Below are 23,428 nucleotides of genomic sequence, written 5' to 3'. Positions count from 1 at the left end.
ACGTTTTTATTTATTTTTGGGACAGAGAGAGACAGAGCATGAATGGGGAGGGGCAGAGAGAGAGGGAGACACAGAATCGGAAATAGGCTCCAGGCTGTGAGCCATCAGCCCAGAGCCTGATGCGGGGCTCGAACTCACGGACCGCGAGATCGTGACCTGGCTGAAGTCGGACGCTTAACCGACTGCGCCACCCAGGCGCCCCTCAAATTTCACACTTTATAGAAACATTCAAGAGGGTGTTAAAAAGTTAGCTAACAATGTTAGAACACCTCACCTTAACATTTTGGATCATCATTCTAAATAAAATTCATGATCTGTTGGGGTAGGGGTTGATATTTAACTTTTTAGAGAGAAAGATTTAAAAGCTATTCTGTCTCTTCACCCCACACCAACCCCAGTAATTGTCCATGTTCTTTATTCTCCTGGAACTTTACTTCTTACATGTGGAACAGTCAACTATTCCTACATAAAATAAAAATAAACCTACAGCCTCCTGAACCATTTGGTAATTGTTTCAAAGAGCAATTAGCACAGACTCTTAAATACAGAGAAATGAGGGTTGCTGGAGGGGTGGGGGGGGGGATGGGCTAAATAGCAAATAGCAGTGATACGCTTTCAATTTAGGACAGTAGATGCATTCTGTCATATTTTAAGAATGATACTTTCTTGTACATATTTCAGAGCATTATCCCATTATTTACTCTTGATAAGAGTTCTTATGCAAAAGAGAAATGCCTGGTGGTTCTTGTACATGTCCTCTAATCTTCAGTGAGTGGGACAGCCTAGGAGAGGCCTGGCACTGGCCCCTGGATACCAATCCCATTTGCTCCAGTAAAGTCAAGTCTTGGATGTGTTACTCCAGGAGATTTAAAAACAACAACAATGAACTCCTGATAACTTGGTTACTCAAATAGAGCATATTGAATTTACTGAGCTTTGCCCAGCTGTTAATCTGAAAGCTACCCATTTGTTCAGGGAAAGTCCTAAAGCAACTACAAGGACATTGCTGGAAATCAGACACCTCGGTTTGACTACATCATACCCTAAACCAAAACCTCTATGTTGAGTCTTACTTTGTCTTTCCTTCCAATCAAATTACCACTATTACCTGTTAGGAATCTAGTCAATTCCATTCAGGTACTCCATTCAGAAAAAAGGCAGATTCAGAGTTTAAGACAAAGCTGTTTTGATTAAGCCACTTCAAGTCTCTCTCTCTTGGCTTTCCCTTCTCTTTTTCCCAAAGCCCCTTCTCTGGCATTTTCATCTTTTTTTTTTTTTAAGTTTATTTATTTGAGAGAGACAGAGACAGTGCTAGTCAGGGAGGGGCAGGAAGAGAGAGTGAAAATCCCAAGCAAGCTGCCAGTGCAGAGTCTGATGCAGGGCTCAAACCCACAAAACCGTGTGATCATGACCTGAGACAAAACCAAGAGTTGGACACTTAACTGACTGAGCCACCCAGACACCCCATGTCTCTATCTTCTTTAAAAGCCCAAAACAGCAAAACAAAAAACTTTGACATTTCAAGCCAATGTAAATTTACATTATAAGTGTAAATAAGGATGCTTGGGTGGCTCAATTGGTTAAGTGTCCAACTCTTGATCTCAGCTCAGGTCATGATCCCCCACTTGGCAGCTTGGAGCTTGCTTGGGATTCTCTCTCTCCCTCTTTCTCTGTCCCTCCCCAACTTGCTCTTTCTCTCTCGCTTTCTTAAAATAAATAAACTTAAAATAATTTTTAAAATAAGTGTAAATATTATTCCTCTATTAATAAAGTTTTGCCTAAATACACATAAAATTATAAGCTTATCTGTAGATCAAGTAGATCAGAATATTTGATACTGTGAAAACAAAATAATCCTAAATTGGCAATGTGTGTCAGAATGATTTTAAACAGAAAAGCACTATACAAATGCAATATATTATCTGTATTTATCACTATTACCTAAGAATAGCTATTGAGAATTGGTGACATTTAATATCAGATGTTACATGGAAACAATAAAAATTCTGGGTGTTCTTTCTTAAAAGCTGAAGGAAACATCAAACAGATACATCTATGAGACTTTTAGCTAAATTATCCCAAAATAAAATTGTCAGAAGATGGTTTTTCTCCTACTCTCTCTCCACCTCAATTTGCATTGCTTTTAAAAATATTTGGAGCTGATGCAGGCAGTTTCTTTGATTTGTCTTCATCACCAGCTGTATGGAATACATTCGTCATTACTCAAGTGCTGAGGCAAGGGAGGGCTCTTCGTACACACAGCTGAGCAGAGGCTGATGACTGTGGCCTTTTTTCTGTTGTGAAGGGGAAAAGGATATTTTACATCTGAATGTGACTAGCCTGGTAAACCAGGAGCCCTCTTATGTCAAGAGTAATCACTAGGAAAGAGGTTGCCTTTTCAAAAGTGTCTTCTGCTATAACCTAAAGGCCCTAGAAAAAAAATGTGGATGAAAATAGCTAGCTTTGTTTATTTGTAATATTTTTAGGAGTTACTGATTTTGTAGTATGTTTCATTTCTGTGTCGGGGGGTCGTTTTTGTTTTATATCATATGAATGAAATGCCATCAGTCTATCACTGGGGTGATTTCTTTTTCCGTTTAAAGTGTGAATCAAATATGCTTTATTTATGAATTCTGGGAAGATAACTTTTTTTTAACTTGCCATTTATTAAGATAGCAGCTGCCCTATTTCTTTTTTTTAAATAAGCGTATTTATTTATTTTGAGAGAGAGAGAAAGAGAGCGAGCAGGAGAGGGGCAGAGAGAGAGAAATAGAGAATCCCAAGCAGGCTCCACACTGTCAGCACAGACCGGGATGTGGGGCTTGAACTCATGAACTGTGAGATCATGACCTGAGCCGAAACCAAGAATCAGAGGCTTAACTGACTGAGCCACACAGGTGGCCCACCAGCTGCCCTATTTCTTAGAAATGTTTAAGATATTGTTTGGTTCTGCTCATGGACAACAGCAATAGTTGAATTTACTTGTAAGGCAGTTTAAATTATTAAGAGAATGAAATACACAGGTATTATGTTTGCAAAATCTCTAATGAAATTTTAAATGCAAAATATTGCAGTATTCTACACATTACTTTGAGTCAAATTTCTGCCTTGAAATCTCTAATTAAATAAATTTTGGGGGGTGTCTGGGTGGCTTAGTTAAGTGTTCGACAGTGGTCTCATGGTTCATGAGTTCGAGCCCCGCATCAGGCTTTCTGCTATCAGCGTGGAGCCTGCTTTGGATCCTCTGTCCCGCACACCCCCGCCCCCCCTGCCCCGGCTTGTGTTCTCTTTCTCAAAAATAAATATTTAAAAAAATTATTTTTTTTAATGTTTATTTTTGAGAGAGTGTGTGAGCAGGGGAGGGGCAAGAGAGAGAGAGAGAGAATCTGAAGCAGGTTTGGCACTGTCAGCTCAAAGCCCAATGTGGGGCTTGAACCCACGAACTTTGAGATCGTGACTTGAGCCAAAGTCAGATGCTCAACTGACTGAGCCACCCAGGTGCCCCAACTAATTAAATGAATTCTAAATGAAGACACAGATACTTATTCAAACAATGCACATTTTCATGGACACTGAATAGAAATTTCCCAGCAGGAGCTTGGGAATTTTAGTTGTCATTGTCTCACGGTTCAAGCTTTATTGAACAACTGGTATTTCTAGCACTGTCGGGGCTTTCATTCGTTAGTTGTTTCACTTATTCAACACATCTTTACTGAGCGCCTACACTAAATATTCTGAGAGCTGAGGGAGCTCCCAATTGAGTGGAAGCACCAGACACCCCCGGTTCATTATAACACACAGGCCCAGTATGCTGAAAAGTGTATATACAAGTGGGATAGTGTGAAGGGGCACCCTACCCGCCTGTAAAGGTGGGGGGCCTGGGAAGTCTCCTGGAAGTGGACATGCTCAGCGTAAGGAGTTCAGTGAAGGGGAAGAGCAAGGATTGTGAGGAGGAGGGGAATGGTGGAGAAGGACGATGTTTCAGACAAAGGAAATCAGGTGAACAAAGTCAAAAGCAAAACGCAACACCGCGTTTATTCACTGCAAGTGCCTTAGCAGTAAGGGCAGTGTACCGTGGACTCAGGCCAGACTACCAGGGTTTGAATCCTGGCTCTGCTATTTGCGAATTCTGTGACCTTTGGGAAGACAGTTAACCTCTCTGTGTTTATGTTTCTTTAGCTCTAACGTGGTAATACCTACTTCATAGTTTCGCTTTGAAGATCAACATCACTATATGTGAAACACTTAGAATTGTGCCTGGCATGTAGTAAGAATGATATAAATGCGAGCTCTTTTTGTTAGCTAGCAAACGACAAAGACTATAAAGTAACCAGGCTGGAAGATTGGGCAGTAGTCAAACCTTACAGGTTTTTGTCTGCCGAAATGACGAGCTTGGGCTGCATGTTATGAGTATGGGTATACCTTGTTTTAGAGTGCTTCACAGCTACCATGGTTTTTACAAATTGAAGGTTTGTGGCAACCCTGTGTCGTGCAAGTCTGTTAGAGTCACTTTTCCAAAAGCATTTTCTCACTTTGTGTCTCTGCATCACATTTTGGTAATTCTTGCAATATTTCAAACTTTTTCATTGTTATAATCATATTTGTTATGGTGTTCGGTGATCAGTGACCTCTGATGTTACTACTGTGATTGTCTTGGAAGAGCTACAAACCACACCCACATGAGATGGTGAACTTGATGATACATGTGGTATGTGTTCTGGCTACTTTACCAGTAAGCCACTCCCCCATCTTCCTCCCTCTCCTTGGGTCTCTCTTTCCTGAGACACAACAATATTGAAATGAGGCCAATTAACAACCCTACAAAGGTCTCTAAGTGTTCAAGTGAAGGGAAGAGTGGCACATCTCTCACTTTAAATCAAAAGCCAGAAATGATTAAGCTTAGTGAGGAAGGCATGTCATGAGCCAAAACAGGCCAAAAGGTAGGCCTCTTGTGCCAGTTAGCCAAGCTATGAATACTATGAAAAAGTTCTTGAAATTAAAAGTGCTACTCCAGTGAGCACACAAATGATAAGAAAGCAAAACAGCCTTGTTTTCGGTACGGAGAAAGTTGTAGTGGTCTGGATGGAAGATCAAACCAGCCACAGCATTCCCTTCATTCAAAGCCTAATTCAAAGCAAGGCCCCAATTCTCTTCAGTTCCTTGAAGAGTGAGAGAGGTGAGGAAGCTGCAGAAGAAAAGTTTGAAGCTAGCAGAGTTTGGTTCAGGAGGTTTAAGGAAAGAAGTCATTTCCGTAACAGAAAAGTTCAAGGTAAAGCAGCAAGTGCTGATGTAGAAGCTGCAGCAAGTTATTGAGAAGATTCAGCTCAGATAATTCATGAATGTGGCTACAATAAACAATAGGTTTTCTATGCAGACAGGTAGCCTTCTATTGGTAGAAGATGCCATCTAGGACTTTCTTAGCTAGAGAGAAAAGTCAATGCCTGGCTTCAAAGCTTCAAAGGATAGGCTGACTCTCTTGTTTCTAATATAGCTGGTGACTTAAGAAGTTTAAACCAATGCCCATTGATGATTCTGAAAATCCTAAGACCCTTAAGAATTGTAAATCCACTCTGTTTTCTATAAATGGAACAACAAAGTCTGGATAACAGCACATCTGTTTACAACACAGTTTACTGAATATTTTAAACCCACTGTTGAGACCTATTGCTCAGAAAAAAAGGATTTCTTTCAAAATATTACTACTCATTGACAATGCACCAGGAGTCACCCAGGAGTTCTGATGATGTACAACCAGATTAATGTTGTTTGTATGCCTGCTAACACAATATCCATTGTGCTTCCCATGGATCAGGAAGTTACTTAGACTTTGAAGTCTTATTATTTAAGAAATACATTTCATATGGCTATAGTTGCCATAGACAGTGATTCCTCTGATGGGTCTGGGCAAAGTCCATTGAAAACCTTCTGGAGGGGCGCCTGGGTGGCGCAGTCGGTTAGGCGTCCGACTTCAGCCAGGTCACGATCTCGCGGTCCGTGAGTTCGAGCCCCGCGTCAGGCTCTGGGCTGATGGCTCAGAGCCTGGAGCCTGTTTCCGATTCTGTGTCTCCCTCTCTCTCTGCCCCTCCCCCGTTCATGCTCTGTCTCTCTCTGTCCCAAAAATAAATAAACGTTGAAAAAAAAAATTAAAAAAAAAAAAAAAAGAAAACCTTCTGGAATAGTCCCATTCTAGATGCCATTAAAAACATTCATGATTCGGGGCGCCTGGGTGGCGCAGTCGGTTAAGCGTCCGACTTCAGCCAGGTCACGATCTCGCAGTCCGGGAGTTCGAGCCCCACGTCGGGCTCTGGGCTGATGGCTCAGAGCCTGGAGCCTGTTTCCGATTCTGTGTCTCCCTCTCTCTCTGCCCCTCCCCCGTTCATGCTCTGTCTCTCTCTGTCCCAAAAATAAATAAACGTTGAAAAAAAAATTTTTTTTTAAAAAACATTCATGATTCATGGGAAGAGGTCAAAATGTCAACATGAGCAGGAGTGGAAGAAATTGATTCCCACCCTCATGGATGACTTGGAGGGGCTCAGGACTTCAATGGAGGAAGTAACAGGTGTGGTGGAAACAGCAAGAGAACTAGAATGGGAAGTGGAGCCTGAACATGTGACTGAATGGCTGAAATCTCATGATAAAACTTTCATGGATGAGAAATTTCTTCTTATGGATGAGTATAGACAGTGGTTTCTTGAGATGGAATCTACTCCTGGTGAAGATGCTGTGAAGATTGTTGAAATGACAATAGAGGATTTAGAGTATCACATCAACTTAGTTGATAAAGCAGAGGCAGGGTTTGAGAAGACTGACTCCAATTTGGAAAGAAGTTCTACTGTGTATAAAATGCTATCAAACAGCATCCCATGCTACAGGGTAATCATTTGTGAAAGGAAGAGTCAATTGATATGTCAAACGTCATTGCCGTCTTCTTGTAAGAAATTGCCACAGCCACCCCAGCCTTCAGCAACCACCACCCTGATCAGTCAGCAGCCATCAATATTGAGGTAAGACCCTCCAGCAAAAAGATTACAACTCACTGAAAATTGAGATGATGGGTAGCACATTTTTAGCAATAACGTATTTTTTCTTTTTCTTTTTGTTTAATTTTTATAACATTTTTAATTTTAATTCCAGTGTAGTTAACACACTGTGTTAGTTTCAGGTGTGCAATATAGTGATTCAACAGTTCTACACAAGCAATTCTTGCTTTTATTCTTTTTTTAATGTTTATTTATTTTTAATAGAGACAGAGAGAAGGGGAGGGGCAGAGAGAGAAGGAGAGAGAGAGAGAAAGAGAGAGAGAGAGAAAGAGAGAGAATCCCCAGCAGCCTCCAAGCTGTCAGTGCAGAGCCCAACACGGGGCTTGATCCCACAAACCATGAGATCATGACCAGAGTTGAAGTCAGATGCTAAACTGGCTGAGCCACCCAGGTGACCCACAAACAATACTTTTTAAATTAAGGTATATACATTGTTTCTTAGGCATAATGCTATTGCACACTTAACAGACTACAATGTAAACATAACTTTTATATGCACTGGGAAACCAAAAATTCATTTAACTTACTTTATTGTGATATTTTGCTTTATTGTAGTGGTCTGGAACCAAACCCACAATATGTCTGATATATACATGTAATAGGGATTCAAGAAAAGATGTTAAACAGGGAAATTACATGGCAGAGTTTGTTTTTACAACCTCCCTCTGGTTTTGTAGAAGATAGAGCTAAGGGGAATGAAATACAGGTAGATCAATCGATAGGTTGCTGCATTAATGGAAGCCTGAATTAAGGTAATGATAGTAGGGATGGATGGGAAAAGTGATTAAATAAATATTTAAAAGGTTAAATCTGTAGAACTTTATTGATTGGGAATGAGATAATCCCTAAAGGGGGAAGAGTTGGGCCTCAGTTACAAAGACATAAAAAAAATCAATTGAAAATTTTAAGTAGGGCTAATGAGAAAAATAATATCATATGTGTTGACAAATGAGTATCTTTAAGGAAACAAACTGCTTTATTTGTTACAGCCCAGAGACACAATTAATAGCATTGCTATGACCTCACTAAGAAACACACTTTTTATTATTTTAACATTTTCAAATGTGTCTTAATTGGTAATGCTTTTGTAGATTTTCACAAATCATAGATATTCTAATAACAGATCATAGATTCTGTATCCATGTCTGACACTCTTCCTAATGACCTGTTGATGTAAAATACATAATTTGTTTCATTGATCTTACTGCTTTGTGTCCCTTGACATTGAAGTCTCTCTCACTATTAGTTCATAATCTCAGATCCCTGTATACACTTGCCTATTGCACTCCAAAAATCTTTTCTCCCAGTTGGCTTGTGTCAGATAATTCTACACTCTTTCCATGAACAGATATGCATGCAGATCCATTTTTTAAATGCATATTTGAAATTCCACAACATGTGAATCACTTTGAAAAATCCATGTCTTTTTTTTTTTTTTATCTGTTTGTTATCCAAATGATTTTGCTTGTTTGAAGAAAATCTCACTGACCAGGGTGCCTTGGCTGGCTCACTTGGTAGAGCATGCAACTCCTGAATCTCAGGGTCGTAAGTATGAGCCCCACATTGGGTATGGAGATTACACAAAAATAAAATAAAGAAAGAAAGAAAGAGAAAGAAAGAAAGAAAGAAAGAAAGAAAGAAAGAAAGAAAGAAAGAAAGAAAGAGAAAGAAAGAAAGGGAAAGAAAGAAAGAAAGAGAAAGAAAGGGAAAGAAAGAAAAAGAAAGAAAGAAAGAAAGAAAGAAAAAGAAAGAAAAGAAAAGAAAAGAAAAGAAAAGAAAAGAAAAGAAAAGAAAAGAAAAAATCTCACAGATCTCTATATTTTGTTCAATAATGCAGTTCCATGACCAAGCAAAGGGGGGTTACCTGGCCCTGCAGAGGCCTCTAGGACCTGGCAAGAGCACTCTGGCCATTCTAATTGGTCAGTGCCAGTACCATTTTGGCTGTTAAATGGTTTTTTTTGTTTTGTTTTGTCCTTAAAGTTTATTTATTTTGAGAAAGAGAGACAGTGCTCATGCACATAACCAGGGGAGGGGCAGAGAGAGAGAGAGAGAGAGAGAGAGAGAGAGAGAATCCCAAGCAGGCTCCCTGCTCTCAGCATAGAGCTTGTCACAGGGCTTCATTTCACAAACCGTGAGATCATGACGTGAGCCGAAACCAAGAGTCAAATGCTTAACTGACTGAGCCACCCAGGTGCCCCTGTTAAATGTTTTTAATATCACACTTGTTTGTATTCATTCAGGATCTTCTCCACAGAAGAGTTTTGTTTTAGCAAACAAAGGTTTATCTTAAGCAGCTGTTATATTGGATTCTTTTAGTGATAATCTTTTTTAAAAATCTTCAGACTTTTTCATCTATAAGTAAATTATGATTGCTAAAATGTGGAGCCATATTTACAGTGGAGTAAAGTGAATAAAATCTACTTTTTAGGGAAATATATCTTCATCTCATAAATGTTTTTTTATGAATTACATGGTTCTGCAATACAGAAGCATTTGTAAGTACAGATTCCCTGATAGTTGTCAGCATTATTTAAGAAAAGCTTAGAAATTGATTTCTTGAGTACATATGGAAGTATATTGGTTTTAGGGGCACCTGGGTGACTCAGTCAGTTAAGCGTCTGACTTCAGCTCAGGTTATGATCTTGCAGTCCATGAGTTCGAGCCCCATGTCTGGCTCTGTGCTGACTGCTGGCATCGTGGAGCCTGCTTCAATTCTGCATCTCCCTCTCTCTGCCCCACCCCCACTTGATTCTCTCTCTCTCTCAAAAATAAACATTAATATTTTTTAAAAAGAAGTATACTGGTTTTAATATCAGATATTTTGTAGTTTCTGTAAATATTGTCCCTTTGTTATATCCCACTGGATCTGGCAAAAAAAAAAAACAACAACAATAAATTTTAATAAAAAACATCAATGTGCCCTTCTCAAACATGTCCCTTCCTCTGGCTCACACACAGCTATATAATCTTTCTTTTATTTTTTTTATCATTTTTTTTTAATGTTTATTCTTGAGAGAGAGAGGGAGAGAATGAGCAGGGAGGAAGGGCAGAAGAGGGAGACACAGAGTCTGAAACAGGCTCCAGGCTCTGAGGTGTCCGCACAGAGTCCGACGCAGGGGTTCAGACTCACGAATCATGAGATCATGACCTGAGCCCAAGTCAGACGATTAACCAACTGAGCCACCCAGGTGCCCCTACATAACCTTTCTTAATATAAAAAGTTTCTTACAGTTGTCTACTTAGAAAAGCTGTAATGTAACTCTTTGGATTAGTTACTGCGGTATTCTTAATGTTTCTTATTTCCTGCAGGTATTCTTGGCGTCACCAACTAAGGGAATTTAAAAGTGAATATCGAGTTGTAGCACTTGATCTGAGAGGCTATGGAGAAACAGATGCTCCCATTCATCGAGAGAATTATAAATTGGACTGTCTAATTACAGATGTAAAGGATATTTTAGACTCTTTAGGTAGGTCAGTTAAAAAAAAACACAGTATTAATCCTTTTTAAGGGACTAACAGTCAACAAACTGAATTGGTAACCTCATTTCTTGGGAGGAAGCCTTTTCCATTTACCTGAGCTGTTGTCTGGATCCTGTCACCATGGTTTCGAGTGTACAGCTGAAAATATTTATAGAGGAAATTGAAAATAAAACTATTATTTCAATATGGAATGACTATTCAGTCCACCAGCCAAGAATAACTTTAAAATTTGTTTTTAAAAATAGATCTAATGAATGCAATTTATTATTTTCAGAACTAATTATTAGAAATTTGATACTTGTACTCAGAAAATTTATTTCTTCAGAACCCACATCTAAATACTCATTTAAAAATGTTATAAGATACAGAAGCACTTGCACTGTCTTTCTTGTATAGATTAGCTAGTGCCACAATATTATTGTGTAACAAACATCCCAAACTACGGCATATAGCCGTAGGCATTTATTCATATTCTTATGGATATACAAATCAAGTGTAGGCTGGACCCCTGGGTCTTTGCCTCAAGTTACAGGTCTTGCTGGGACTGGCTTCTCCCTCTGAGTTGGACTGGAGCTCAAGCTAAAGGGAGTAGCTACCTGGTGGTAGCTCTTTCTCTTCTCCTGGCAATGGCAGAAATGGCAAGAGGATGAGCCCAGCTGCGGAAGCATATTTCAAGTTTCTGCTTGCAGCTTATTGGTCAGAGCAAATAATATGGCTGAGCCCAAAGTCAAGTCATATGCCCACCATACCACAGCAAATCACACGGCTAAGTCTCATATCAAAGGGGTCATAAAGGTATACTCCTTTTATGGCAGTGTGGAGAGGGGAGGAGTAAATACTTTTTAACAATAATTGAATCTACTACACCTCTTTTGACTAAAATCCAGCTGCTACCATGGTATGTTAATGGAGCCAATATAGTGAGAAAGCCATGAAATCAAATTAAAGCTCTTTCTACAGGAATCTAATGAGAGCATAGGTCAGGCCAATATTCTAAGAAGAAAAAAAAATGAATGAGGTCTGGGGGTGTCAATGCAGTGTTGTCATTTAGTCTGATTACAATAAAATAGACTCAAAGACATTGATTTCTGACAGCCATATTTCATTCATCTTTTGTGGTGATTCAGAGTTGGCCTAAATTCATCTTCATGCAATTTTCTAGGCAAATCAATGACATAATATAATCTTGCTTATGACCGAATTATGTGTAATCTTTACCATGGTTTCCCAAACTCAGTTTCGTGGGACAAGAGCTGGGCTAGCTGTTTCCGATTTTTTTTTCACATAGATTCCTGGGAGAGATTCTAAATCTGTAGGTCTAGAATGGAGGTTGGACACCTAAGTTTAATAAAAAGCTACTTAGGTGGTTCGTACATACAGGTTTTGGAAACACCAAACTCAGTATCTGCACGAAGTGCCGAATTACAGTCGGGTTATGGGAAGATTATTTTCAGAAGTGTACCCATTTTACATGAGGTAATAATGCATCCACCTGTTTCTTTTCAAAGATGTCAACATTTTTTTCTCCATTACAGGATATAGCAAATGTGTTCTTATTGGCCACGACTGGGGGGGAATGATTGCTTGGCTAATTGCCATCTGTTATCCCGAAATGGTGATGAAGCTTATTGTTATTAACTTCCCTCATCCAAATGTATTTACAGGTGAGTTTAAATTTTCATTAAAACATATTTGTTAATGCGACAATTCACTATTGTCACTGACACTTTGGATTAAAAACAGCAAAATTTGAATATCAGTATTTTTTTCATTAAATGACTAAAATATGATATTAGCACATGACAATGTCAGATACCTTGGCTTTAAATATTCTTCAAGAGCCTGATAAATTGTAGCTTCATATTTGCTAGCATAATTTTATTTTAATTTTTTGAAGGACATTTTACTGCTAACTTGGAGAGGGATAAAGGAAAAATGCAGTGACACTATTTTGACAGTAATGAATCTTGACAACCTAGACATAAATTCTCCTCTTGCCTGACTGCTTGGGCAATCAGGAATGACAGTATTCTTTAAAGCTGCAGTTCTCAAATTTTTGGTTTCAGGACTCCTTTATACTGTTAAAAATTATTAAAGACCCATTGAGTTTGTGTTTATATGGGTTACATATATAAATATTTACTATATTAGAAATTAAAAATGGGAAAAACTTTAAAATTCTTTATTAACTCATTAAAAAATAATAAATTCAGTACCTGTTAACATAAATAACATTTTAATGAAAACTAACTACATCTTCCAAAACACAATTTTAGTGAGAAGAATGTCATTGCTTTACATTTTTGCAAACCTCTTTAATTTTTGGCTTAATAGAAGACAGCTGGATTCTCACATCTGCTTCTGCATTCAATCTGTTGCAATATGTTGTTTTAATTGAAGTATATGAAGAAATCTGGCCTCACAGATTTGTAATTGGAAAAGGGACGAGTATTTTGATAGCCTTTTCAGATAACTGTGGATTTTCTTCTTTAATACTACACCAAATTCAAAAATTGGTGATTTCTTAAAGGTTAGTAACAATGTAGAATCCAATGTCACATTAATGAGATTTTCATACTGTTACATTAAAATCCATTAGTCTCTTTAGCACTTTGAATGGATTTTTTTACCCATGCATGATTTTGCATCATCATGCAGTGGACGATATTGGTTCATTGAGTTATGCAGATCTTCCATAAGTTGACATATTTTGTAATATTATACCAAAGAACCCACATTCATTAATATCACCCCAATTTCATCAAAAAGTCATTGAGTATTGCAAAGCTGTCATGCTCACAGTAGCAAATAAATAGTTCCAAACTTCTAATTTTCATGTGAAAGCTTGAATTTGGTCATTGGCAACAAATACTGCTGATTGTTTTCCCTCAAGTGACAGGCTCACTTCATTCATTTTCAAGAGACTGTCAGATACTGAAGTCTGACTGATGATAATTTGTTAGTCATCCATTCATGTAAAAATGGTATTCCATAAAAAATGCAGCTAATTCAACTAATCAACGCAAAGAACTGCAGAAATGCTATCCCTCGAGACAACCATTGTATCTGGGTGTTCAACAGAACTGCTTTATGTGTTCTTTGTGTTTCATCTTGGTACTCGAAAGCTGTGTACACAAAAGTTGAAATTTAAAATTAGTAGTTTTTGCTATTTTATCTAGAACATTCCTAAGTGAAAATGGCACTTAAATTTATGTATTTCTGTATTTGTTTGCTGCAAATGTGTGGTGGTGAAGAATACAATGACTACTCGTATTGTTCAGTGTCACTGCAGTGGTTTGTGCTCAGGCAGCAATGGCTTTATCTACCATTGCTTTGGTACCATGAGCACAAATCTCAACCAGATGAGAAAAGCTAATAATGTCTGAGTAGTGTAATGAATCTTGGGGATTCCCAGGAGTCCACATGGACTATACTTTGAGAACCTCTGCTATAAAGGGAACTCTTAAAATCTTCAGAGTGTTCAAAGACCTGTGAACCATTACTAGGCACATTTTTATTTAGTTTTGGAAAAAATTATAATCTTGTCCTGTTTACGCTTGTCAAGTTTTCAGGTACTGCTTCAGGAGCTTCAGGTACTGCTGTTACCCTCAGCAGCCCACTAGGGAACAAAAAACTCAGAACAACATATATCTATGTTGGAAACATGACTACATAAAAGGGAAAAGGGAACATGACTACTGAAATATTGTACAATATAAATGTAGGAGTTGATTTTTGGATATACCCAATTGTCCTATGTCTGTTGAGGTGACAGGATGGATGCTTAGGCTTCAAATATCAAACTGAGATGCACTAGACTGTTCTTAGTTGCATTAGGTAGCAGAAGTTGTGCTACCTGCTTAAGCCATTGATCGGGACCCTTGAATAAATGTTATTTTTGTGATGTTGCTGTATGGACAAGTTGTAATTGGTCACTTCAGCAAGAATATTCTTGGAATATTTCTGGAACTGTTTTATCAATAATAGTTTCAACCCTAGTCAGGTTAATACAAAGTCTTCAAGTAATATGCCTATATTTTCTGCTTAATTATAGTGATATCTCTTAATGCAGGGCTGAATAAATTTTGTTCGATGATGATTTTACAAAAAGTATAACATAACGATGCTCCACTTACCTGAGAATTATAGTTCTAAAATTTCCAACCATGTTATTAAATATAGTTACAAAATTAGAAATAAGAAAAAATTACCTCTATAGCAAAGAAAATTTTTTTTTTTTTTAAATTTTTTTTTTTTTTCAACGTTTATTTATTTTTGGGACAGAGAGAGACAGAGCATGAACGGGGGAGGGACAGAGAGAGAGGGAGACACAGAATCGGAAACAGGCTCCAGGCTCTGAGCCATCAGCCCAGAGCCCGACGTGGGGCTCGAACTCACGGAGCGCGAGATCGTGACCTGGCTGAAGTCGGACGCTTAACCGACTGCGCCACCCAGGCGCCCCAGCAAAGAAAATTTTTTAAAAAACAGTGCACAAGAAACAAGTATGCACACTTGATATGTATGATTACACTACTCTCCAGTTTCAAGATTCATTGTCTTTCCAAAGCACTTAAAGTCCATATCCTCTGGCCCTCCTTGACTGGACTTCTGCTCTGCTCTCTGATTCATCTCATGCCACCTCCTTCTCCTCATTCACTACACCATCCACACTGATGTTCTTTCTGCTTCTTGAATGTGCCAAGCTCAGTACCTTTCTCTGCCTGTTTTTTTTTTGTTTGTTTGTTTGTTTGTTTGTTTTTAACATTTATTTATTATTGAGAGACGGAGAGAGACAGACTTTGAGCAGGGAAGAGGCAGAGAGAGAGGGAGACACAGAATCCGAAGCAGGCTTCAGGCTCTGAGCTGTCAGCACAGAGCCCTACTGGGGGCTCAAACTCACAAACCAAGAGATCATGACCTGAGCCAAAGTCGGACGCTTAACCAACTGAGCCACCCAGGTGGCCCCTTGTGCCTGGGTTTTTTTTCCTAGATCTAGGAAACCTAGATCTAGGTTTTTTTTCCTAGATCACCCAATAATAATTCTCAGATTCCCTTCTTTTAATTTTCTTTATATTACTGTTGCTATCTAAAGTGATCTTTTTAAATATTGGTTATTTATTGTATAAATTCCTTATTAATGGGAACCTCTTCTGTCTTATTAACTGCTAAACCCCCTCACACACAGTAGATATTAAAATATTCCTTGAATGAAGGAATTTTCTAGATCCATAAATGAATTTATAGGAAACATGTTAGTTTCTGTTGAGGCCAAATTAATAAGGTATTCAAATCCACCTGTAAACAAAATCTTTTAAACAACAGAAAATTACCTCCCCATTTATCCCTAGGGAAAGTGTGAGGTCACTGATAATAACCTTGGAGAAAAGGCAATGTCATTTGGGTTTTCTGTTCCCTTCTGAGTCAAGACTTTATATAATGAAATTTTCTTTTTATTTAAAGTGCTATAAATTTTCTAAATACTAGAAATGTCCCTAATAAAATATAAGAACATAGAAATTGTTCCAAAGAGAAAAATACAGAAGGCTTATTTGTGGATTCTTTTATGGGATCATCTCAAAGGTGAAATTGCCTTGAAAGGAAGCTCTTTCAATAGTAAGTAATTTATACCCCTTGGATAAGGTCTAACATGGCATTTTAATTTCAGAATATATTTTACGACACCCTGCCCAGCTGTTCAAATCCAGCCATTATTACTTCTTCCAAATACCATGGTTCCCAGAATTTATGTTCTCAATAAATGATTTCAAGGTAAGTCAAACATGGTGATGGATGTTAACTAGATTTATTGTGGTGATCATTTTTGAAATTATACAAATATTTAATCATTATGTTGCACACCTGAAACTAATATAATGTTATGTGTTGAATAAAGTTGAAATAAAGTTGAATAACTGGAGTCCAAGAGGATGACATAGTTAGGAAGTTAAAAATAAAATAAAGATAGACAGCAGCACTAGAAAAAGAAGGAAAGAAAAGAAATAACTGGTCCTGTTTATGTCATTTGTTTAAAATAATCATTTATTGATTGTTATTTGCTGTCCACCGTTAGGCTTTTCCTCTTATGCAAGAAAAAAAAAGGCAAGTCAAGCAAATAATGTATTACTCTTAATGAAAAATATTTTAAAGTCCATCCTTCAGAAAGAAAAATAGACAAATGCTAACATTTAATAAATGCTTCTAAGACCTCATCTATAGGCTTACTTATTTTTACAGTCTCTGTATATTTGAGTGCCTGGTTGTTGCTCAATTTTTGTTGAGAGCCTGTATCCCTATAGGCAAACCTCTTTTTAGAGAACATTCCGTGGGGAGACAAGGGAATATGAATACCAGGTGAGAGAATTTGACACGGCAGAAGTCGAGGCCCTTGAGTGCAAACAAAACCCTGAAACAAAGTAAACATGAGGGTTTTGGTGTACCCTATACACCTACAACCAGGAGTCATATATCGTATCTATTTCTTGGAAGTTTATTGAATGCTTTTTGTGTACCTAACACGGTATTAGATATTTAAGGAGGCTTCAAAAAGACAATATTGTTTTACCTGGAAAAACTTCTGCAGATAAGGACTTTTTAAAAACATAACTCCAATGCCATTATCAAACCTAACAAAATGAATACTTACTCCTTACTATCATTTAATACCTATTCAAATTTCCTTAACTGTCTCAATTATTTTTTTTTCCAATTTTGGACAACTTTATTTGGGGTACAAAAAAATCTGCACAAATTTTAGACTGTGTTAAAATTTCCAACAAGAGATTTGCTAAATGAGAGCTTCATTTGCTATTTAAGTATTAGTCTCTGGTACTATTAATCTTTGAACAGGTTATGATCAACTGCCTTTGTACACTTTATTTGTTTGAATTAGGAGCCAAACAAGGTCCACACATTATATTTGATTGTTGTAGTTTTTTCAGTGTATAACAGTTCCTTCTTATTTTTTTAACACTTTTTTTTTTCCTGAAGAAATTTGGTCATTTGTCCTGGGGAATGATCCACATTTTGGATTTGGCTGACTACTTCATCATGGTGTTATTTAACTTTTTCTGCTAATTCTTATTTCTCATGCTTCATGGATGCTACTCATCTAGAGGCTTGGTTAAACTGAGTTTTCATTTGACAAGAATACTCGTAGGTGGTGCTGTGTATTTCCTAATGCATCACATCAGGGAAGCACATAAGGTCTAGTTGTTTCAGTTTTAGTAACACTAACAGTGACCAGTGGGCTCATGAGTTGTCAGCTTATCTAAATTTCCTAACAACCTGCCACCAAATAATTTTAGCATATCTTGATCATCATTGCCCACATCCGTATTCCATTAGAATCTGCAAAATGGTGATTTTTCTATTTCTATCATCTTTTCCTGCTCTTATTAACTGGAATCCTTCCTTAAAGAAGAATGGTCCACATCTACTGTTTGGTTATTCTGAAATACAGTTCACACAAAAGAATGGCAGGATAAATGCTTCATTCTTTATCTTTATAAACAACTTCCAGAGCAATGACTCGGTGTCCTAGAAATTTCCAGTGATAACCAATGAAGTTTTCTTTTTTACTATATCATTAGGAGCTCATGAGTTTTAAAAAATATATTTGACATGTATCACTCAATTGCAGTCATTCTTTTTGATGCTCAGATTGTCTCATATTAGGCAATATGGCATAACAGGCAAGTGGAAACTCCTTCACGTTGGCTCCTATGTCCTTTTGACATAAATCCTTCAGTCAGTAATAGCTTAGTTTCTTAATGTCCTAGGGTCATATTTTATTCCCTGCCCCAGATCTGGAATCAATCATTTATTGAAGGAACTCTGGCTCCTATTAGTCGGAAATGGTCTGGGTGTCAAGGTGATCATTGTTACTGGGTTTTTATTGCTTCTACATCTTTCTGTTGGACAGAATTTATACATACAAGTTTTTTAGAGAGAAAAAAATAATGTGTTCTTATTCATATTTCCAAGCAAAATTAGGACCACAGAATTTTACTTAACTTTCATATTTTGTAAAAAGCATGTATATGGTTCAAGTCAAAACTCTAATACAAGGCACAGAGAGGTCTTGCTTAGGCCTCTGTTTCCTACCATCTTATTTCCTCCTCTTCCACAGAAAATATTCTGGTTAATTTTTGTTTCACTTTTTTATTGTTTCTTTTTGAAAATATAAGGAGATGTGTATATATTTGTCTACTCCTTCTTACACAAAAGGTGGTAACATACTATAAATACTGTTTTCCACCCTTTCTATTTTTTCCCCCACTTAAAGATATGTTCTGGGGGTCAGCTACTCTATATTAGCACATAATCATCTCCATCTTCTCTTGGAGTAGTTAGAATGCATAATACACCATTGTGTGGCTATATCATAGTTTATTCAACTAATGCCCCACTGATGGACATTTTTTATTTCCTGTCTTTTGCTACTGCAAATAATGCTTCAATTAATCACCTTTTGCATAAATCATTTCATATTTTTACAGGTGTGTTTGGGGGTTCAGGGATCTGCATTTTATTTTTTTAATGTTTATTTTTGAGAGAGAGAGAGTGGGGGAGGGGCAGAAAGAGAGACAGACAGACAGACAGACAGAGGTTCCTAAGCAGACTCTGTGCTGAGAGCAGAGAAGAGAGCCTGCTGTGGGTCTCAAACTACGAATTAGGTTATCATGACCTGAGCAAAAGTCCTGACGCTTAACCGACTGAGCCACCCAGTCGCTCCCAGGGATCTGCATTTTAAACAAGAATCCTGATTCTGATGCAGGTGATTTAGATCTACACATTGAGAAACACTAGTATAGAGCAGTGTTTTTCAGTTGTGGGTGGGGACCCATTAATGAGTCACGAAATCAGTTTAGTGGCTTGAATTCGAATTTTTTAAAAAATAAAGTAGAACAGAAGTGAATTGAAAATATCAGTACACACTATAATAAGAGTAAGGGATATTTCTTTAAAAAATTTTTTTCATGTTTGGGGCGCCTGGGTGGCGCAGTCGGTTAAGCGTCCGACTTCAGCCAGGTCACGATCTCGCGGTCCGTGAGTTCGAGCCCCGCGTCGGGCTCTGGGCTGATGGCTCAGAGCCTGGAGCCTGGTTTCCGATGCTGTGTCTCCCTCTCTCTCTGCCCCTCCCCCGTTCATGCTCTGTCTCTCTCTGTCCCAAAAATAAATAAACGTTGAAAAAAAAAAATTTAAAAAAAAAAAAATTTTTTTTCATGTTTTTTATTTTTGAGAGAAGGAGAGACAGAGGGTGCGTGGGCAAGGGGCAGAGAGAGAGGGAGACACAGACTCCCAAGCAGGCTCCAGGCTCTGAGCTGTCAGCACAGACTCGGGGCTCAAACTCATGAACCATGAGATCATGACCTGAGCCAAAGTCAGACACTTAACTGACTGAATCACCCAAGCGCCCCTCTAGATTCTACTTTTAAGTCCTGTTTTCTTTTTTTAAAAATTTTTAACGTTTATTTAGTTTTGAGAGACAGCACAAGCAGGAGAGGGGCAGAGAGAGAGAGGGAGACACAGAATCCGAAGCAGGCTCCAGATTCTGAGCTGTCAGCACAGAGCCCAATGTGGGGCTCAAACCCCCAAACTGTGACACCATGACCTAAGCCAAAGTTAGATAGATGCTAAACCGACCTAGCCACCCAGGACCTCAAGAGATATTTCTTTAAACTTTTGTTTCAGAAAAGTATGTGTATAAGTCTGAACTGGATCATGACATATAATGTGTTTGTTACTCTGGATTATAGTCCAAAAAAGTTCAAACAATTGTTGGGGGAGTAGATTGTCAGTAAACAGATAAACTACTATTAGCTAGAATATTAGGGAAGACTTTAGGGTAGCAATGGTATCTGAACTTAGCCTTATAGAATGTGAATAGGCACCAAGAACATAGGTTGCTTTTCATAAGCGTAAAGTGTACATGGGGTATTAGAAGGGAAGAATACCGGGGTGCCTGGGTGGCTCAGTCGGTTGAGCATCCAACTTCAGCTCAGGTCACGATTTCGCGGTCTGTGAGTTCGAGCCCCGCGTCAGGCTCTGGGCTGATGGCTCGGAGCCTGGAGCCTGCTTCCAATTCTGTGTCTCCCTCTCTCTCTGCCCCTCCCCCGTTCATGCTCTGTCTCTCTCTGTCTCAAAAATAAATAAACGTTAAAAAAAATTTTTTAAAAAAAAGAAGGGAAGAATACCAAAAGTAAAGCCAGGAAAGCAAAAATGTATATAGTGTGTAAACAGGTCTCCTACCTGGCTAGAGCAGAAATGGGAAGTTGTCACTGACACTAACCATCATTCTCTTTCAAAAGCCAAAGGTTTATTGTTAGGTAACTAAAAAGTTTTAATTATTTTCTTTTCACTTAAATTAGGCTTTGAAACATCTGTTTACCAGTCACAGCACTGGTATTGGAAGAAAAGGATGTCGATTAACAACAGAAGATCTTGAGGCTTATATTTATGTCTTCTCCCAGCCTGGAGCATTAAATGGTCCAATTAACCATTACCGAAATATCTTCAGGTCAGTATAATTTCTTTTTAGTTAAATAAAATATTCATTCCCTAAAGAGCCAATATTTTATTTATTTATTTTTCCCAAATATTACTTAAATTCCATCTATTTAGGGGCACCTGGGTGGCTCAGTTGGTTAAGCCTTCGACTCTTGATTTCAGCTCAGGTCATGATCTCAGGGTTTGTGGGATTGAACCCCGCATCAGGCTCTGTGCTGTCCATGCTGGTTGGGATTCTCTCAGTCCTCTTTCTAGTCTTTCTCTGCCTCTTCTTCCCTCAGTTGCATGCTTGTATACACATGTGCACACACCCTCTCTGTCTCTCTCAAAATAAATAAACATTAAAAAAATTCTAGCTAGTTAACATACAGTGTAAGATTAGTCTCAGGTGTAGAATTTAGTGATTCATCACTTACATACAACACCCAGTGCTCATCATAAGTGCCCTTCTAAATACCCATCACCTATTTAACCCATTCCCCCACACACCTTCCCCCCAGTAACCCTCAGTTTGTTCTCTATAGTTAAGCATCTGTTTCTTGGTTTGGCTCTCTTTTCTCCCCCTCTAAGTTCATTTGTTTTGTTTCTTAAATTCCACATAAGAGTGAAATCAGATGACATTTGTTTTTCTATGACTGATTTTGGTTAGCATAATACTCTTGAGCTCCAGCCACATTGTTGCAAATGGCAAGATTTTGTTCTTTGTTATGGCTGAGTAATATTCCATTGTATGTATATATACCACGTCTTTATCCATTCAACAGTCAATGTTTGAATGTTCAGTCAATGTTTCAGTTCTTTCCATAATTCGGCTATTGTTGAAATTAACAACAGGTGTCGGTGAGGATGTGCAGAAAGGGGAACCCTCTTACGCTGTTGGTAGGAATGCAAACTTGGTGCAGCCACTCTGGAAAACAGTATGGACTTTCCTCAGAAAGTTAAAAATAGAACTACTTTACAATCCACCAATTGCACTATTAGGTATTTTCCCAAAGGATACAAAAACACTAATTTGAAGGGATACATGCACCCTGATGTTTATAGCAACATTATAAACAACAGCCAATATTTTATTATTATTTTTTTAGTTTATTTGTTTGTTTTGAGAGAGAGACCACAGGCAGGGGAGGAGCAGAGAGGGAGAGAGAAAATCCCAAGCAGGCTCTGAGCTGTCAGTGCAGAGCCCAATGTAGGGCTCAATCTCACAAACCATGAGATCATGACCTGAGCTGAAACCAAGAGTTGGATGCTTAACTGGCTGAACCACTCAGGAGCCCCGTCAATATTTTATTTTTAAGATTAAGTTCACAGTTTATCCAAAGACTCAAAAGTGTTCATTTTGTAAGTTACATCGTCTTTTTCTAGGGAAAACTTTAAACATATGGAAAAGTAGAGAGAAGAATATAATGGAATCCCCATATAGTTGTCACTTGTTTTATCCATAACTATATCCACTTCTTATTTACCTTTGGATTATTGTGAATAGATGTATGTTTGTAATCATATTTTTAATGATTATTATTCATTCAAGAAATACATATTAAGCACTTTGTATGTTCTAGTCTATGCCAACACTCAGGATATAGTATTGAACAAAACGAGACAAAGGTCCCTGATCACTAGCCAAGTGGGGAAAACAGACATCAACTGTATAACCACAGTAATGAATATCCGGTTATAAACAAACAAAGACCATGATAGAAAGGGATGAGAACTGAGCAAATGATGTTTGAACAGAGAAATAGAGGATGAGTTACATATTGACTGAATAAAGTTGGGGTCAGAGGGATTGGCATTTCAGGAAAAGGAAACAGCATGTACCAAAGCAGTGTGGGAAGATAAGAGAGTTGTGGTTTTAAATAATACAGTGAAGGCCATTGTAGCTAGAGCACAGAAAAAGAAAATAAAATGAGAATGGGTCCAAGAGAAGGCAGTGGCTGGTCTTACAGAGCCATGTAGACCATATTAAGTACTTAAGACCCATGAATGTAAAGCTAGTAAATGAGCATTTCAAGCAGGAAAGAGTAACAATCTAATCTGTATTTTTATACATTCATTCAATGTGAGGAAACTGCAGTGGTCCAGGCTAAAGATGATGGTAGCCTGAAATAGCCTGAAGGCAGTGGAGATGGGGAAAATGGGTACATTTAAGAGATATTTAAGAGGAAAATTGACAGGGATTGGTGATGGGTTAGATGGGCGGGGGTGGAGGGTTGGGGAAGGAATGAGAAGAGGGGTATCAAGGATGGCTCCTGAATTTTTGGCTTGAACAGCTATATGGATATAGCTCATGCCATTCACTGAGGCAGAAAACACTAGAAGAGAACTGGTTTTGAGGAGAAGGTCATAAACTTTATTGACCTTAAACTAGTTGAGTTTGATGTGGTATCTTAAATATT

At 38.1% G+C, this 23,428-nt stretch overlaps 1 protein-coding gene across 1 annotated transcript in view; it reads left to right on the top strand.

Annotated features, from left to right (window-relative positions):
* EPHX4 (epoxide hydrolase 4) overlaps positions 1-23,428 on the top strand; it is a 42,080-nt gene that overhangs the window by 5,717 nt on the left and 12,935 nt on the right. Inside the window, exons 3-6 of the mRNA XM_047082680.1 lie at positions 10,350-10,507; positions 12,056-12,184; positions 16,186-16,289; positions 20,891-21,039. Of these exons, the coding sequence (XP_046938636.1) occupies positions 10,350-10,507; positions 12,056-12,184; positions 16,186-16,289; positions 20,891-21,039 (540 nt within the window). The remainder of the gene's footprint in view (positions 1-10,349; positions 10,508-12,055; positions 12,185-16,185; positions 16,290-20,890; positions 21,040-23,428) is intronic.

The sequence above is a fragment of the Lynx rufus genome, unplaced genomic scaffold (genome assembly GCF_022079265.1).
Source record: "Lynx rufus isolate CCGP_SWC_20201006 ecotype Redwood Valley unplaced genomic scaffold, mLynRuf1.p SCAF_2, whole genome shotgun sequence".
Classification (NCBI taxonomy): domain Eukaryota; kingdom Metazoa; phylum Chordata; class Mammalia; order Carnivora; family Felidae; genus Lynx; species Lynx rufus.
The sequence above is the reverse complement of the archived record's forward strand: the minus strand, read 5'-3'. Positions and strand labels throughout refer to the sequence as shown.